The 17,682-nt window shown below is 37.7% G+C and overlaps 1 protein-coding gene across 3 annotated transcripts in view; it reads left to right on the top strand.

Moving 5' to 3' along the window:
• Positions 1 to 17,682, top strand: part of LOC108715847 (tetratricopeptide repeat protein 28) — a 334,240-nt gene that overhangs the window by 232,487 nt on the left and 84,071 nt on the right. For all 3 annotated transcript variants that reach the window (XM_018261357.2, XM_018261348.2, XM_018261365.2), the window contains 4 exons: positions 7,286 to 8,627; positions 10,187 to 10,710; positions 13,400 to 13,509; positions 16,891 to 17,020. In XM_018261357.2, coding sequence (XP_018116846.1) covers positions 7,286 to 8,627; positions 10,187 to 10,710; positions 13,400 to 13,509; positions 16,891 to 17,020 — 2,106 coding nt within the window. The remainder of the gene's footprint in view (positions 1 to 7,285; positions 8,628 to 10,186; positions 10,711 to 13,399; positions 13,510 to 16,890; positions 17,021 to 17,682) is intronic.

The raw sequence follows: 17,682 nt of genomic DNA, 5'->3' as shown, positions 1-17,682 counted from the left end.
TTTTTAATTAAAGTATATTGGAGATATTTTTCATTAAAAAAAGTAAAAATGGGATTTAATTTTTTTGCCTTTACATGCCCTTTAAGGAGGATTGATGCCTCAGCCATTGTAGATACACTAATTAAAATTTTTTGCACAGGTAGGATTTCCTAGTGAGATCTTATCTGACCAGAGACTGCTGTTTGTGTCACAACTACTTCAGTGTCTATGGCAGTGCTCTGGGTTCAACTCTCTTCGCTCACCCCCAAACTAACGGGCTATGTGAGCATTTTAAAGGGGACTTGTCATCCTTAAAATTAATTCAAAATCCTATTTTATGATGTTAGTCAAGCAAAATGAACTTTACTTTGACTACATAAATTATTAAAATCTTTTTTTTCTTTTAGTTTGGGAATTCACAAATACAGCAAGCAGGCAGGTGCCATTTTGTGGGCGCTGTTATTAAGACAAGCTTTGCATCATGCCAAAATCTTGTTTTTGCACGAAAATGGGGCACCAGATGCACATGGCCATGCATTGGCTACACAATGCTCCAAACTTTTGTGCAGGCTGAAGAAGGAGACTGAGAGTCTCTGCCCTGTCTTCTGTTTGCATATAGGGAAGTTCCCCAAGAGTCTACTGTGTTCGGGCCCCCTAGAGCCCAATTCCCTGTAGTTCCTTATGTTCTACAATTCTGGAAACATCTGGAGCAAATGATTGCTCTGGTGAAGGAACATTTGTCAGCTGCTCTGACCAAACATAAGGCTTGGGATGACAGGTATGCCAGAGCATGGCACTTTGATCCTGGGGACTAGGTGGTATTGCTGACACTGATGCAGTCAGATAAGTTGCAAGCAGCCAGGGAAGGGCCCTATGTGGAAGTGCAGTCCATAGATGATGCTACTTTTTGTCTCCCCTGTTAACAACCAGGAATAGTCCATGTCAATATGATAAAACAGTATGTAGAGAGGAAAGCCACTGTGCCTGCCATTTGTAGTCTGCTAGAAGAGGGGAGCAATGAGGAGGCTCTCCCTGACCTCTTATAAGAGGCAGTGGGGGTTAAGACTTGTTCAAAGATAAATTCTTATGGATGATGTGATCCTTTTGTTATTTAGTAGTATGTGGTTCAACTTCAGAGTAAAGCACCGCCAGACCTTCAAACTTTCACAAATCCTAGATATGACTCTGGAGAACCAATTGCTTGTTCAGTGATTCATTTATTCAGAATTGCACGACTGAGGAATGGCCACTAGGCCCAAAACAATGCTGAATAAATGTATCACTGAACAAGCAATTGGTTCTCCAGAGTCATATCTAGGGGTTAAGACTTGGAAGGACGTGACCCCTGAGGAGTGTGAGCAGTTGGGTCAGCTGCTCCAAAATTGTCTCAGTTTTTGAGAGGCCGAGTTGCATGGCTCAATTCGCACACCAGCCTACCAGGTGGTAGAATCCATAAGGGTTGACATAAAAAAGGAAATTGAGGAATGTTGGCATTAGGGGTAATTATTCCCTCTCAGAGTCCTTGGACATCACCAGTTGTCTTGGTTCCCAAGAAGGATGGCAGCAGTAGGTTTTGTGTAGACTATAGAAAGCTGAACCAGATGACAGTGACAGATGTCTATCCAATGCCCAGGTGGATGAACTTCTTGACCGTCTGGGGAATGGCAAATCTCTCATCACTCTAGATTTAAAATGGGGATACTGGCAGATTCCTCAGCCTGCATCCATTATAATGCATACTATAGGCAGCTTTAGTCTACTGCGATTGTGAATTCATCACTAAAGCTCGTCTTATTGAACTTATTGGACCTATTCTCTCAAACTGCCAGGGGACCTTAGTCTTAATGCATTTCACACCTCTAACATAAACCTGTTCAATGGCTGTACAGCTGTGTACTTTATTGCATTAGTTCCAGTGAAGCTAATAGGGAATGGTATTAACATATGTGTTTTTCTATACCTCTGATTCTTTAATCTTTTAATCCAGACACAGGACAACTGGTACTTACTTGGAATTGCCTCTGGAATATTTTTAGTTTCCTGTGAAGCATCATAAAAATTGTCAAATAACCGCATCTAGGAACGCTTTCCATCAAGCCACCCAGGGGCTTCTACATTGAGCGTAATGTGCATTCATGTTGGTTAACAAACCACAAATTACCAAATGCTCTTTGCGCGCACGTTTTAATTACATCTATTTAGGCGAGTGAATTTGGGGATTTGCATGACAGAAGCATTTGCCATTGAATCTTGCAGAGACACATTTCGTGCCAGCTGTATAATCGACCCCCTTTTGCATGAGCTGCATACTCCTGAACACTGATAATCTTCATTGATTTGTTCAAACAGGCAGATGATTTGATTTTCCATCTGTGCTATCTTGTTTCACTGCTTTATTCCAACTGTTCTATTATTTTTGAAAAACCAGCGACAGTAGCTGTTCATTATTGGGGGGGGGTTGATTTATAAAATATAGGCATTGTTCAAGTGTAACGCCTTTAAAACATTAGGTATGATGAACACAGTTAACGCTTCGATTTTGAATTGGAGGCCTGAAATAGGAAAATGAAAATATATAGACTCTAAATCAATGAAAGGCTAAAAATCAGGTACACTTCTTGCTTTTCGAGTACATTGTATTATTTCAGCATTAGCCATTTTTGTTAGCATGGTGTTCTGAAGCATTTATGTCTTCTTTGTAAATTAGAGCTGATAATTAATGTAATCCTTTAATGTGACACAGTCATTAGGATTTGGTTCACCAAGAGATGCAGTAAAACATATCAGCATTTCACAGGTCTCCTATTATGCTGTATAATACACAGGGATGGATTTATATCTGTCAAAAATATGTTCTATTTCCTGGTTTAAAATGCTTGTAAGATAGGGGACACGTGCATTGCTTGTGTATGTGACTGCGACAAGTCAGCAGTTTTTATAGCAGGGGCTGGAGAATTGTTATAACAATGACCAGCTGATAAACCCAAGCAAGTCACCAGCGATTGCTTACTACCAACCACATTGCAAAAAAAAGATAATTGAAGTTCATGTTCAACATAGCACCATATACTGTACATCTAACCATTTGCAGCACCTATTAACTGAGTTCTGTTGCTGCAAAATCATCATAACACATTTACCTCAACAAAGTAGTATCTGCTCTACTCAATATATACAATGCGCCAAGGCATTGACACCCTGGGATTAAAGGAGAACCCTAAAAATGCTAAATGTTATAAACTGAACTTATTGTCCCAGCCTAAAGTTTCAGCTTGTCAATAGCAGCAATGATCCAGGACTTCAAACTTGTCACAGGGGGTCACCATCTTGGAAAGTGTCTGAGACACTCACATGCTCAGTGGGCTCTGAGCAGCTGTTGACATTTATATGACATTTCTGTTCTATGTGTACTGTATATTGTGAGTGGGTCCCTAAGCTCAGTAAGTGACAGCAGCACAGAGCATGTGCAGTGAATCAGCAGAAAAGAAGATGGGGAGCTACTGGGGCATCTTTGGAGACACAGATCTTTACTACTAACGGGTTGTGGTTGCCTTGAGCTGGTACAGAAACCCAAATTGCAGGTACAGATCTGTTATCCAGAAACCCATTTTTAAAAATGATTTCCTTTTTCTCTGTAATAATAAAATAGTATCTTGTACTTGATCCCAACTAAGATATAATGAATCCCTATTGGATTTAAAGTAGAGTCAGCTATGGAGATCTAAAATTATGGGAAGACCCTTTATATGGAAAAGTCCAGGTCCTGAGTTCTCTGGATAACAGGTCCCATACCTGTATCAGCAGTGAGCTAATTATCGCTAGTCTTAGTACTATCCTCATATATATACCATACCTACCATTTGTCCCATTTTCAGCAGGACAGTCCCTCCCGCTTTTGACAGTCCCACGTTTGTACTGGAAAGTCCAGACTTTCTCTGCACTGAACAGCCAGAAAAAGAAACAAAGTTTCTAACTTAATTGACTTTTGGCAGAGAGCCCAGAACAGCTAAAAGGTGCAAATAAGATACTTTGTAACAATTTTGAGATAAGCAAATAAGTAATTCTAACAATATAAGATAACGGGTCCCTTGGGAAAAGTTAGACTCAGCTTAAAGGTCAATTTACTTTCATTGTAATAACAGAAAAAAAACGTAGAAATATGTTCAAACTTTCACAACCTGCTAAATTTTGTAAAATGAGCATGGTGATTAGGGGGCGTGGCCACAAAAATGGGCATGGTCAAAAAAATTCTCCACGCTACGTGCAGCAAATTTTTTATCCCTCTTTTTATTTCCAAAATGTTGGGAGGTATGCATTTACTCTTTTTGCTTGCAACTCAGTACTAAATGACTGAATAACCATATAGTAAATACCTGTTTTTTCTGTGAGGTTTGTGGAACTTACAGGTGCTTTTTTTTCAGTAGGTAAAAGCTAGAAAGGTAGCAAATGTGCTGCGAAAGCAATAAATGCTATAGCTACTGAATCTGCTTCTCAGTCCATGCAGATTTCTATTAGCGTATCCAAGAGAGTGGAATGTAAAGCAATTTAGCACTAGACATGGTGTAGCCGGGCAGAAAAATAATTCAATCACCCCGCCACAGCTTTTGTACTGCCTGTGACTTTGCATCTCACTAAGGGTATCAACAGTTTCACAGAAATAAATCCAAATGAGATAAAACCAACATGAGTAGTCTCTTAATGAATGAAAAAACCTGTAACTCTAAAGCCTGAACTTGAAGTATGAATGCATTTTGTGAAAATTTGACTATTCTTAGAAAATCCCAAGCAAACTGTAGGCCACTGGGGCACTCATTTTTTAAAGGATGTTGTGTCTAGGCATGTGACTTTAAATGTTTTATCCTCACGGCTTGTAAAAAAAAGTACCCCAATTTAAGTTGGATTACCAGTGATATAATGGCCTCTAAATACCTTAAATAGCCAATTTATATAACCAAAATCAATGCCTTTATGCCTGATGAGCCTCCACTGAAAGGTCTTCTCGTCGAAAGGAGGAAAAAGCTCATTATAAAGACAAGACGGTGATGTTGAATGCAACCAGCAAATGTGTGCCATTTATTACGTGGGGAGCTATAATGGGCCAGGGAGAGGAGGTATTGAATCTTTTCTTAGAAAGCGAGGTTATTGGGTGATATGCAAAACACGTCTGTTAGTATGAAGATTATTGATCCACAAAGAAATTTCATCACCATTTACTGGTGCGAGGTTTATTGCTGGACCATGATGCTATTTATATTTTCTTCAGTATTAGCTGTAGTGACTATGCACAGGCAATCAATATGATCTATTTCACGCACTTAATAAAACACTTGCTTAGCCAAAATATTGAAATGTCGGATATGTGTATTATTTTGTGGACTAATTGCTTACAAGAGCTGATTGTACTTGCTGATTTCAAAACCTATATCAAATATAATTATACAGGTATGGGATCTGTTATCCAAAAACCTGTTATCCTGAAAGCTCCAAATTACAAGAAGGCCATCTCCCATAGACTCTATTTATCCAATTACACAGATTTTTTTAAAAATAATTTCCTTTTTTACTGTAATAATAAAACACTACCTTGTACCTGTTCCAAACTAAGATATAATTAATCCTTACTGGAAGCAAAACCAGCCTATTGGGTTTATTTAATGTTTAAGTGATTTTCTAGTAGACTTAAGGTGCAAAGATCCAAATTATGGATATATCCCTTATCCAGAAAACACCAAGTATTGAGCATTCTGGATAACAGGTCCTATAACTGTACTCACTACTACTATATAACACGTTTTAATGTCGCACTAATCATAATAATTTATCACAGGCTTCATTGTGCAGCCCCAAAGTTCTTCATGGGCCAAAAGGTATGAGCTGTGTCAAAAATGCCAAAATCATCCCTTTTAGGAGATTATAATGTATGTTTATGTGATACTTGGATGATTATATATTGCCAAATATTCTTTTAAAGATATAAAGTAAGATAATATTTTAACTTTTAGTACAAATACCTAGAGGCCAGTGTGGGTGGATCTTGACAGCTGCTAAAGATTTACAATGGGTAGTTAAAGGGGTAGTTCACCTTTTAATATGTTATAGAGTGACCAATTATAAGCAACTTTTCAATTGGTCATTGTTTTGTTTTTATATATTTGAATTAATTGCCTTCTTCTTCTGACTTTCTCCAGCTTTCAAATGGGGGTCACTGACCCCATTTAAACAACAGATGCTCTGACAGGCTGCAACTATATTGTTACTGATACTTTTTATTACTCTTCTTTCTATTCAGACCCTCTCCTATTCATATCACAGTCTCTCATTTAAATCAATGCATGGTTGCTAGGATTACTTGTATCCTAGCCACCAGATAGCTGAAATTGCAAACTGGAGAGCTGCTGAATAAAAAGCTAAATAACTCAAAAGCCACACGTAATAAAACAGGAAAACCAATTGCAAATGGACTCAGAATATCACTCTCTACATCATACCAAAAGTTAATTTAAAGGTGAACAACCCCGTTAATGTGTTGACTATAAAATATATGGGTACCTTCCATTTTTCTGTGGCTATACAGATTTGTGGAAATGGTATTTGTAATTCTATTTTTGTAATACTGTTGTTCAAATTGGACAAGGTAACTGGGTTCCTCTTAAAAAAAATAGAAATCAGACTGGCATGTGTCATTTGTGTGTATTGCATCATAGTTTAAATTGATAAAGAGGCACCAAGGGCAAACATATCTTTCATCCTCAATCACTTTCTCTAGTCCAACACTTGCCAGTCAAAGCATTTCCGCAACGGCTGTGTTCTGCATGGTGAGCATCGGTCTGCAGACGACATGTCTCCTCCACCCGACACATTTCGGGCTGTAGACGCCATGTCTCCTTTGCAGAAACACCTGCAGCTCAACTCTCAAGACAGAACAGCTGCTGAGCAAATGTCACTTATGCAAAATGAGTAAATGGCACATTTGAAGATGGTGTTATATTGCTGAAACAGATCGACAATTGCTGAAATGCATTACTGCCATCTTTGCCAGGTGTAGGTGGTACATTCTGCATTTAGCCCTAGGTAGGCCATGATCATGAAGTTTAGAGTATTATCCATTATAGGACAGTTTGTTAGTGAAAACTGTTGAGTAAGCAGACTAGACTTAGATAAATGTTTCCTATTAAATAACTTTCAAGGGAACTATAAAATAATAATTTACAGCACATATTTCCCTGTTCATTAAACTGCGTCACCGACAATGTCTATTTATTTTAATTACACCGTGTTAATAACAGGCTAATTTTATTTTCCGCAGGAATAATTCACCAGATGAAAGGAGAATTTGATACTGCACTGAAACTACATAAAACTCACCTTTCCATCGTTCAAGAACTAAATGATTATGCAGCCCAGGGCAGGGCATATGGCAACATGGGAAATGCATACAATGCACTTGGAATGTACGACCAAGCAGTTAAATATCATCGGCAAGAGCTTCAGATCTCTATGGAGGTCAATGACCGAGCTTCGCAAGCATCTACACATGGGAATTTAGCTGTAGCATACCAGGCGTTAGGTGCACACGACAGAGCATTACAGCATTACCAAAACCATCTAAATATTGCTCGGGAACTGAGAGATATACAGAGTGAAGCTCGAGCACTTGGCAACCTTGGAAATTTTCATTGCTCTCGTGGAGAATATATGCAGGCTGTACCTTTCTATGAACAGTACCTAAGGATATCTCCTGATTTACAAGATATGGAGGGTGAGGGGAAGGTATGCCATAATCTTGGCTATGCACATTATTGCCTTGGGAACTATCAGGATGCTGTGAAATACTATGAGCAGGATCTTGCACTAGCAAAGGATCTCCACGACAAACTAAGCCAAGCCAAGGCATATTGCAACTTGGGTCTAGCTTTTAAAGCATTAATGAACTATAATAAAGCGGAGGATTGCCAGAAATACCTTTTGTCTTTGGCACAGTCCTTGAATAATTCTCAAGCAAAATTCCGTGCACTTGGAAACCTTGGTGATATTTTTGTTGCTAAGAAAGATATAAATGGTGCAATAAAATTTTATGAACAGCAGTTGAGTTTAGCCCATCATGTCAAAGACAGGCGACTGGAGGCAAGCGCTTATGCTGCTTTAGGCAGCGCTTACAGAATGATACAAAAATACGACAAAGCACTGGGATATCACACACAAGAGCTAGAAGTTTTTCAAGAGTTAAATGATTTACCAGGTGAATGCAAAGCTCACGGTCACCTTGCAGCAGTATATATGTCTCTAGAAAAATATACCATGGCCTTTAAGTGTTACGAAGAACAGCTTGAACTTGGGCAAAAGCTGAAAGATCCTAGCATAGAGGCTCAGGTCTATGGAAACATGGGCATCACCAAAATGAACATGAACGTAATGGAGGAAGCCATTGGCTATTTTGAACAACAGCTAGCAATGTTGCAACAGTTGAATGGAAATGATTCCATGTTGGACAGAGGTCGAGCTTATGGGAATTTAGGGGATTGTTATGATGCTCTGGGGGATTATGAAGAAGCAATAAAATATTATGAACAGTACTTATCTGTAGCCCAGAGCTTAAATCGTTTACAAGATCAGTCCAAGGCTTACAGAGGTCTAGGGAATGGACACAGGTAAGAGTATCTTTCTATACTTTCTACTTGATGCAAATAACAGGTTTAGGATTTATTATCCAGAATGCTGGGGTCCTGGAGTTTTCTGGCTAAGGTTTTTTTTTTCTATCATTTGGATCATTTAAACATTATTAGGACCAATATAGATTCATAGCGCCAATGTACCATCAAGTACAAAGTACTGTTTTATTATTACAGACAAAAAAAAGAATCATTGAAAAAAATGTTAATTATTTGATTTAAATGAGCTTTACGGAACATGACCTTTCTGCATATTTCTGCATATCGGAGCATTCTGCATTCTGCATATAAGGATAAAGCTCCTTTATATCATGACTCAGTGTTAATCATTGGTGGATTCTTAATGTGTTTTACAGGCTGTGATCAAAATGTATAATGTTTTTAGACAAAACTAACTTTTCTCTATATCTAGTGGTATAACTATAGAGGAAGTAGATCCAGCGGCCCATGGGGACTAAAATCTACTTCTTCTCTATAGGTAACCTGCAAGGGGTGGGGGGGGTCGTGGGTAACCTGAGAAGCACAAAATCATGATTTTTGGGGGGTCAGCAGAGGGCCTGGGTTCATAAAGGTCTGTCCTCATAAAGGTCTGTCCATATATTTGCATAACAGTTGGTTTTCAAAAATAAAATCCATCATACTATATAGAAAGCTTAATTTTATTCCCTCTAGGAGATGTAATGAGGGTATGGCACATCTTTATAAGCAATGTTTTTGTGGGAGATAATTAGCTATGACATTTTGTACAATAGCATTTGGTTATTTAGTGAAACAATATTTTATGCAACCATGGGAAATAAGTTCACATGGTTTAGAGAAAATGATCAGCAACACCAGGTCGCCAAGAAAAAGTGAAGTCCTGGTGTTACTGATCTTTCTTTTTGGTCCCTTGGAATAACAAAACCATTGACTTTTTTACACAACAGTAAGATTAATAAGAAAATAAGACAAAGATGGTATTAATTGTCCTACAGAAATACTCATTGCTATTAAACATTGTATATAATATTAGATAAAATTATTACAAATGGAAATTGCTGCAGGGTTAAGAGGGATATATGAAGCAGTGATAAAGCCTAATTACATACTGCAAGAGCTCCATGACAGGACTGAGATGGCATAAAAGATATTCTCTTATGTGACTAGTCAAAAGGGGCATAAAATAATTTGAGAGGCACATTTATTATGGGACGAATTTCAAATTCTTGTGAGTTTTTTTAAACTCACATGAATTTGATTTTACTCGAAATTCGAATATTTGATATCCTTAGTCGAATTTGACAGTTTTGACCATAAAAAAAAATTTGAAAATTCAAATTTCAATTCGACCCTTAATAAATCTGCCCCTTAGTAAAGTAGTCTTTTTTTGTGTGATGGGCTGCTGGTGCCCCTTTAATTACCTATTTTCTCAATAGGATTACCAGAGTGCAAATCCAATCACCTATGTGCCTATCAATAAAAATGTAAAAAAAAAAAAATATATATATATATGTATATATTTATTTAATGCATTAAACAGTATTTCTGTGTCTCTGTAGGTCTTTGGGGAATTTGCAGCAGTCTCTTGTATGCTTTGAAAAGAGACTTGTGGTTGCTCATGAACTGGGGGAAACGTCAAACAAAGCCCAGGCATATGGAGAGCTGGGAAACTTGCACAGTCAGCTAGGAAATTATGAGCAAGCAATATCCTGTCTAGAACGTCAATTAAATATTGCCAGAGAAATGAAGGACCAGATACTTGAAAGTGATGCAGCCTGCGGTCTGGGTGGAGTGCATCAGCAGATGGGGGAATTTGATATGGCATTACAGTACCATCAACTGGACCTGCAGATAGCAGAAGAAACAAATAATCCCTCATGTCAAGCTCGAGCATATGGAAATCTTGGACTAACTTATGAATCCTTGGGTAACTTTGAGCGAGCTGTTGTTTATCAAGAGCAGCACCTTAGTATTGCTGCAGAAATGAACGACTTAGCTGCAAAGACTATAGCCTACAGTAGTTTGGGAAGGACCCACCATGCCTTGCAGAACTACTCACAGGCCGTTATGTACTTACAGGAAGGTGAGTGATACTGACTTCTAGGTGGTCTGTTTTCTTCTAGGTTTGTTTGTTTTGTTTTGTTTTTTGAACGTGTGCTTTGTGGCTACAATTAGCGGCATATTATAAATATATTATAAATATACATTTTACACCCAACAAAAATTTGGATTAAAGGGATACACTTGTGAGAATTTTTTTTTAAACACATCAGTTAATAGTGCTGCTCCAGCAGAATTCTGCACAGAAATCCATTTCTCAAAAGTGAAAACAGATTTTTTTATATTTAATTTTGAAATCTAACATAGGGCTAGACAGTTTGACAATTCCCCAGCTGCCCCCAGTCATGTGACTTGTGCTCTGATAAACTTCAGTCACTCTTTACTGCTGTACTGCAAGGTGGAGTGATACCCCCCCCCGCAGCCTAACAACTGAACAATGGGAAGGTGACCAATTAACTGCTCACTGACACAAGATAACATATGTCTGGTAGATCTAAGAACAGCACTGAATAGTAAAATCCAGGTCCCACTGCAACACATTCAGTTACATTGAGTAGGAGAAACAACAGCCTGCCAGAAAGCAGTTCCATCCTAAAGTGCTGGCTCTTTCTAAAAGCACATGACCAGGCAAAATGATCTGAGATGGTGCCTACACACCAATATTACAACTAAAAATTACACTAGCTGCTTCAGTAATAACATTTTGTATTTTAGAGTGAATTATTTGCAGTGTAAACAGTGTAATTTAGAAAATAAAAAATACATCATAAAAATCATGACAGAATCCCTTTAAACTTAATCTCATGTATAAACCTGCAGTGTTTCAAATAATTGTAAAGTTCCCCTTTGATGTAAATACCTTACAAGTTCTAGTGCTCCTATTTATAAATTTGCTTTCCCCAAAAGAAGCCATATTTTATGCCAAAAATGTCCACCTCGGTGGACCTGGAGAAAAAACGTTAGTAAATGGGAAAAAGCAGTGCAAGCATATTAAAAATGTTGGGAAGTCAGCAAAAATTACATAAGAAACCTGAGGATCTTACAGGGTTTGACTTAAAGTAAAGTTAATGGCAGGGTAGGATCTAGCATGTAAGATCAGCACCTTTGTTAGGAGACTCTTTTTTCCAAAAACTGTAACCAGCTAGCCTTTGAAAAGGATGACCAGATGTGAAATAGTTAGAGCCCATACGGGGCTTACCTTGATGTGGTATGGTGGCTTGACAACTTTAATTGCGACTTTGTAAAAAAAACTCTTGTTTTTCAAGATATACAGGTTGCACCTGTCCAGATACTGAATAAACTGGATAAAATAGGGGGCAAGGGAAAGCACATTGTTTAATCCCTTCTCTTTTATATTTTGTAATTCATTTTTCCAGATCAGTTGCACTTTCAGTGTTCTTCGATTTTTCTTAGCCTTGTAGCGTTCCCAAAACCCAATGTTTTATGTACAGTATTTATAAGAGTTTCTACACAAACATATACAGTACTTGCAGCTTTCGAGCGTCATCTCAGCTTTAAAATGCATCCCAGGAATTGTATTTCTGGGCCTAAATGCCACATTTTAACTTACGTTTGTTACATGAATAACTGTCTGACAGAGGAGGCTACAATTCAGCCTTGTACTTCTATGACATTTTAACGTCGAAGGACTCATGGTAAAAATGCTGAATTTAATGAAGGGTAAAGTAGCAGAACTATAGAGCACTCTTTATATCTGTGTAATAAAAATAATGTTATTAATTGTAATTAAAACAATACCAGGGTCATCATTGTAATAGATAGAAATTGTGTGATGACCATATCCCTTTAGCCCAGTGAAGGTGACAAAAAGCAAATACATTTTGTGGAAGAGTCAACCCTCAGGACTTGTAAGTGATTACTTGGAACTGATCCTTCCTATGAAAGACACACTGCTGGATTGTAGAGATATGTGTTTATGTATATACCTTTATTAATATAGAGCTTCTAGTACACTTTACAATCCATTAGTAGTACAGACAACAGGAACAATACATGTTAAGAGACCCTGGAAGAAGCAGCTCCCATCCCAGTAGACATTCTGAATTAAAGCCATATTCCAATTTAAACCCTTTAGCACATAACCAAGCACAGACACTAAAGCATTCTGGAACCTGTAGTCCAGCAACGCCTTGGGATCCAAGTTTATTCCATCAACCTAATGACACATACATAAAATAACCCATCTGGTTACTAAAAGATCTACATCTGTAATTATCACCTGAAAATGTTGTCGTTTTTCATTGCTGCAGCTTTTCAGAAATGGTGACATTATGCAGTGACTATGGCTGATCACACTTGTTAAGAGTAATGGAAGATTGTGCAGTAAACTTAACAAGCAACCTGGGGATCTGGCAGTCACTGGTGCTGGCTGTTACTGGCTACAGGTGGCGGTGGCTGGCATTTCCAATAATAAATAGTGTAGAAACAATTTTTAGAATCTTTTGCTGTTGTTATTAATACTGCCACTATTAAGATCAGATACCATAATGTGTCACTAAATAACAAAAGACTAGAGAGCGCAGATATACTTCTGTAGTGGTATTCTCTAGAAAAAAAAAAGTCAGATGATCCGAATAACTGAGAGCAGACCCCTTCTTAGCTGTGTGAACTGTAACATATCTGTTATGTGCCTGCTGGGAGACTCTTATTTCAACATTACCTAACGTTATTCTTGTTTGTGTTGTATAAAGGCTTGAGGTTAGCAGAACAGCTGGGCCGTAGAGAAGATGAAGCCAAAATAAGACATCGTCTCGGACTTTCGCTTTGGGCTAGTGGAAACCTGGAAGAAGCTCAACACCAAGTCAGTGCTGCTATTATTTATTAAGTGCATGTGGTTAGAAACATGGCATTCCTATACTGCTACACCCACTATACACATATATTGACAGTACTTGCAATACAGCATTGTTTGAATGCTTAGGGCTCCCAAAGTACCTGTTTTGCAAACTTACAATGAAATTACTCATCACTTAAGACCCCTAGGAGCTTCAAGGACTATATTCCCTATTGATATAATATACATGGGTTTGCAGGTTTGAAGGTATGGCTCATAACACTGGCTCCAGGGTTAGGATAGGCCCATCAGCACATTGGGCTGGGAAGCATAAATAGTTATTTACTTCAGCAGGGACACTGCTTGACCAGACCCATCGTAATTGTTGTTAGCAGTGATGGGCGAATTTATTCGGCAGGCACGAATTTGCGTCAAATTTCAGCGTTTCGCTGGAAAATTGCATTTGAAATTGCGTTGCAATTGACGCCCGCGTCAGAATTTGCGTTTGGCAAATTTTTCGCTCGTTTCGCGAATATCACTAGTTGTTAGTACTTAACACACCAATAAATAAAAAACACACCAATACATAAGATTGAGTCATGCCTGGAACAGTGTCTCATAGGGTAAAGAGGTCCACATGCTGTTTAGGGTGGGTGACAATAGTGCCTTTTAATTACTGATTCTTTGGTCACAAAACTGACACATGCAACCTCGGTTAAAAGAGATTTTTCACTTTTAAGTTAACTTTTAGTATGATGTAGAGAGTGCTAATCTGAGACAATTTGCAATTGTTTTTCATTTGTTATTAGTTGTGTTTTTTGAGTTATTTAGCTTTTTATTTAGCTTTTATCCTGCAGCTCTCCAGTTTGCAATGTTAGTGATCTGGTTACTAGGGTCCAAACTGATTTCAATAAGAGGCTGTAGCAATACAAAGTAGTGAGAACAATACATTTGTTGCCTTACAGAGCATTTGTTTTTTTAGATGGGGTCAGTGACCCCCCATTTGAAAGCTGGAAAAAGTCAGAAGAATAAGGCAAATAATTAAAAAAACTATAAAATAAATATTAAAGACCATTTATATAACATATTAAAAGTTAACTTAAAAGTGAACAACTCTTGTAGTTTGCATTTTTATTTTATAATTACCATTTTTCTCAAATAGGCAAGGCTGTTAATCTGACTCTGCTAATTTGTAATTTGTACCAAGGACATTTGTGGCTGGGGACCTGGGGTAATGCCCTCTCTGTTATGCCAAATACCATGTCACAAATTAACCCAAACTGATACTTAGGGCCACAGTATAACAGAACTTGCCAATATTATATTGCTAAAAAGTGGAGGATCTGGTCTTCATAAGGCCTATGACCAGTGCATTTATGTATTAATAGGCTTGTGTAGCCAGCTAAAGTTTGGGGTATTGAGGCTTTGGGCCATGGGCTGCTGCTCCAACCATCATTATAATATACAACAGATACAATACTGCTGATGCAACAATGCTGGATATTGAATAATGGCTCCCCTTGCTTTAGAGTCCCCAATTAATCCTTTAAGTGCTGGCAAACATGGACACTATAGTATTGACACAAAAGTACCATCTTGCCAGTGCTGTAGTTCATCTCCAGGTTAGCCGTTGTTCTGTGCTGAATTGTGTGATTACTGGCAGCACAATGCACACATACATCAAAAAGACAACAGCACTTAGAGAGTTAAAGCCCCTCTCCTGGATGTGTTTTGCATTTGTCTTGCTTGGAGACTGTTATTAAAGTTTGTTTCCCAAATAATTGCAGCAGAAAATCTTAATTCCTCATTCCAAATAAAACAGTTTATTTATTTTCTTGGCTGTATGTTTATTGTTCCTGTATAACATATCTGTGGTGCCATTTAAGGTCACAAATTCGGTTTGCGTTGGGAGTTAATCCATGAAAGCTTCCCAGCAGAGGAGAAAAATGTCTTTTATTTTGTGTTTTTACAACAACACAAATGGTAAAACCCCCTTTTTATTTTCTCTGGGTGTGTCTCGGCCCCGTGTATGCATTTTGTACCAGCATTTGATTATCAGAAGATAAGAATTCCATTGCAGACTAACTTAGTAAAATCAGGAAAATATATATATATATTTTATATAAACTATTGCCATGGATATGTCTATAAAATATACAAGTGCTCTACAGACCTATTGGTTATGGAGTTTGTGCTGTTTTTGACCAAAGCAAGCACTAGAACAATTTGTTCCAAAAATACAAATATACACTGATCGAGTCATGTGTGTCACTGTAATCTATATTCATGTTGTATTTCAACTTAAAGAGAATGTAAATGCAAAAACATAAAATCAAATTTTTACTTTCTTTAATGAAAAAGAAACCTATCTCCATTATACTTTAATTAAAAAATGTCTATCATTTTATAAGAAACCTGACTGTATACAGTGAAATCCCCCCTTAATTTACTTTCTCTGACTGCTGTGGATAGAAAACTTCAGACGGTTCCTAACTGCTCTGCAGGGAAAGGATCATACTTTCAAACAGCAGGGGGAGCCCCTCCCACCTTACTTCCCAAAACACGAGCAGCTTTGTTTGTTTCCCGGTAGAGCAGCCGCCGATCATGTAGAGATTATTTTCCGCAGCAGTCAGAGCAAGTAAAATGCATACAGTCAGGTTTCTTTTAAAAACAGTACAGATTTATTATTGGGAATAGGTTTCTTTTTCAGTTAATAAAGTAAAAATGGGATTTTATTTTTGACAAAGATCATGGAGCCAGATTTAAATTAGATTCTATTTGGAGGATTATTTTGCTGCAGCCACTGGTTCTGAAGAGTTGGAGAAAGTGTGTATTAAACAATACAAAAACTATAAACTCCACATTAGATTACATGACAACACAGGACCCAGTGCAGTCTACATATTATTTGAATTGTGCTTTTTTGATAATTTATGACAATCCCTAAGAAGCCCAGACCACACTGAGCATGTGCATGGTCTTGGTCTTGCAGAGATGGATAACTTTGAAAGCATAAATCATTTCTTTAATTAGGCTTCTGGTGCAGTAAGTTCACGTTTAGTATACAAAAATACAGCATTTCTAGCATTATTCTATTTTAGACTTTGGTTTCCCTTTAATTGTTGTTATTCATTATTATAATTGTAAATGCACCGTTCATTTTTAATTTTCTACAAGGAGCAGGTTTCCAGTTTCATCAGTACCAGCTAATCAATACATATGAAATAAAAAAACATACAGTTTACTGTAAATAAATATGCCGCAGCATCTGCTTTAGTGTGGCTCATATTTTTCTCGTTTCATCGCAGTGGTATGAAATGACCGAAATAGCTATAATCCCTCTAGGACACTTGAATTACAAGAGAGAGGTTGTCAGATGTTTAATGTGAGTGTTTTCTCCGGTTTCAGCTTTACAGAGCTTCAGCGTTATTTGAAACAATAAGACATGAAGCCCAGCTCAGCACTGATTATAAGCTTTCCCTGTTCGATCTGCAAACATCATCATATCAGGCACTGCAGCGGGTGCTAATCAGTCTCGGTAAGAGTTCTTAGATCTTCTCTTGGTGACAAGTGTAAGGTGATAGCTAGGTGCTCTCGTTCTGCAATACTATGCAAGATTGATTTGTAGTTTGTATAGGCACAACACTAGAACCTCTCTTCGAATATAGAAAAAGTAAAATGGAATTATATTATCATATATCATATTTTTTATGTATTTACCAATCTGAGTTGTCAATCATATATTGCCTGCCCTGCCTCTATGCCTCAGGAATCATGGTGGGGTCAGCAATTACTTTCACTTTTCCTTTAGCATTTACTTAGCATTATTGCCCACCTCACATTTCCCCTCCCTTCAGACTCTATAATTGTGTTGTGCTTGCTCAACGGTCCCCCTTTCTGGCTTGATACAAAACCTGCCTATAATAACAATGTCCACAAAATGGCACCTGCCTTGCAGTTGACTGAAGGAAACAACATTTAAATAATTGATATAGTGTATGTAACGTTTATTTTGCCAAACAAACATGATAGAATAGGATTTGGAATGAATTCTTAAGTCTCCTTTATTGTGAGTATTGTGCCTATTGTGAGTAACCTGAAATGTTTTGGTTTTGGGAAGTATAAATCAAAATGCTGCATGCACCATAGTTTCCGAAAGAACTTTCTGTGGCATGAACCTAAAAGGCCCAGAGGGTTTCT

Source organism: Xenopus laevis, chromosome 1L (assembly GCF_017654675.1).
Source record: "Xenopus laevis strain J_2021 chromosome 1L, Xenopus_laevis_v10.1, whole genome shotgun sequence".
Taxonomy (NCBI): Eukaryota; Metazoa; Chordata; class Amphibia; order Anura; family Pipidae; genus Xenopus; species Xenopus laevis.
This window is presented reverse-complemented; position numbering and strand designations above follow the sequence as displayed.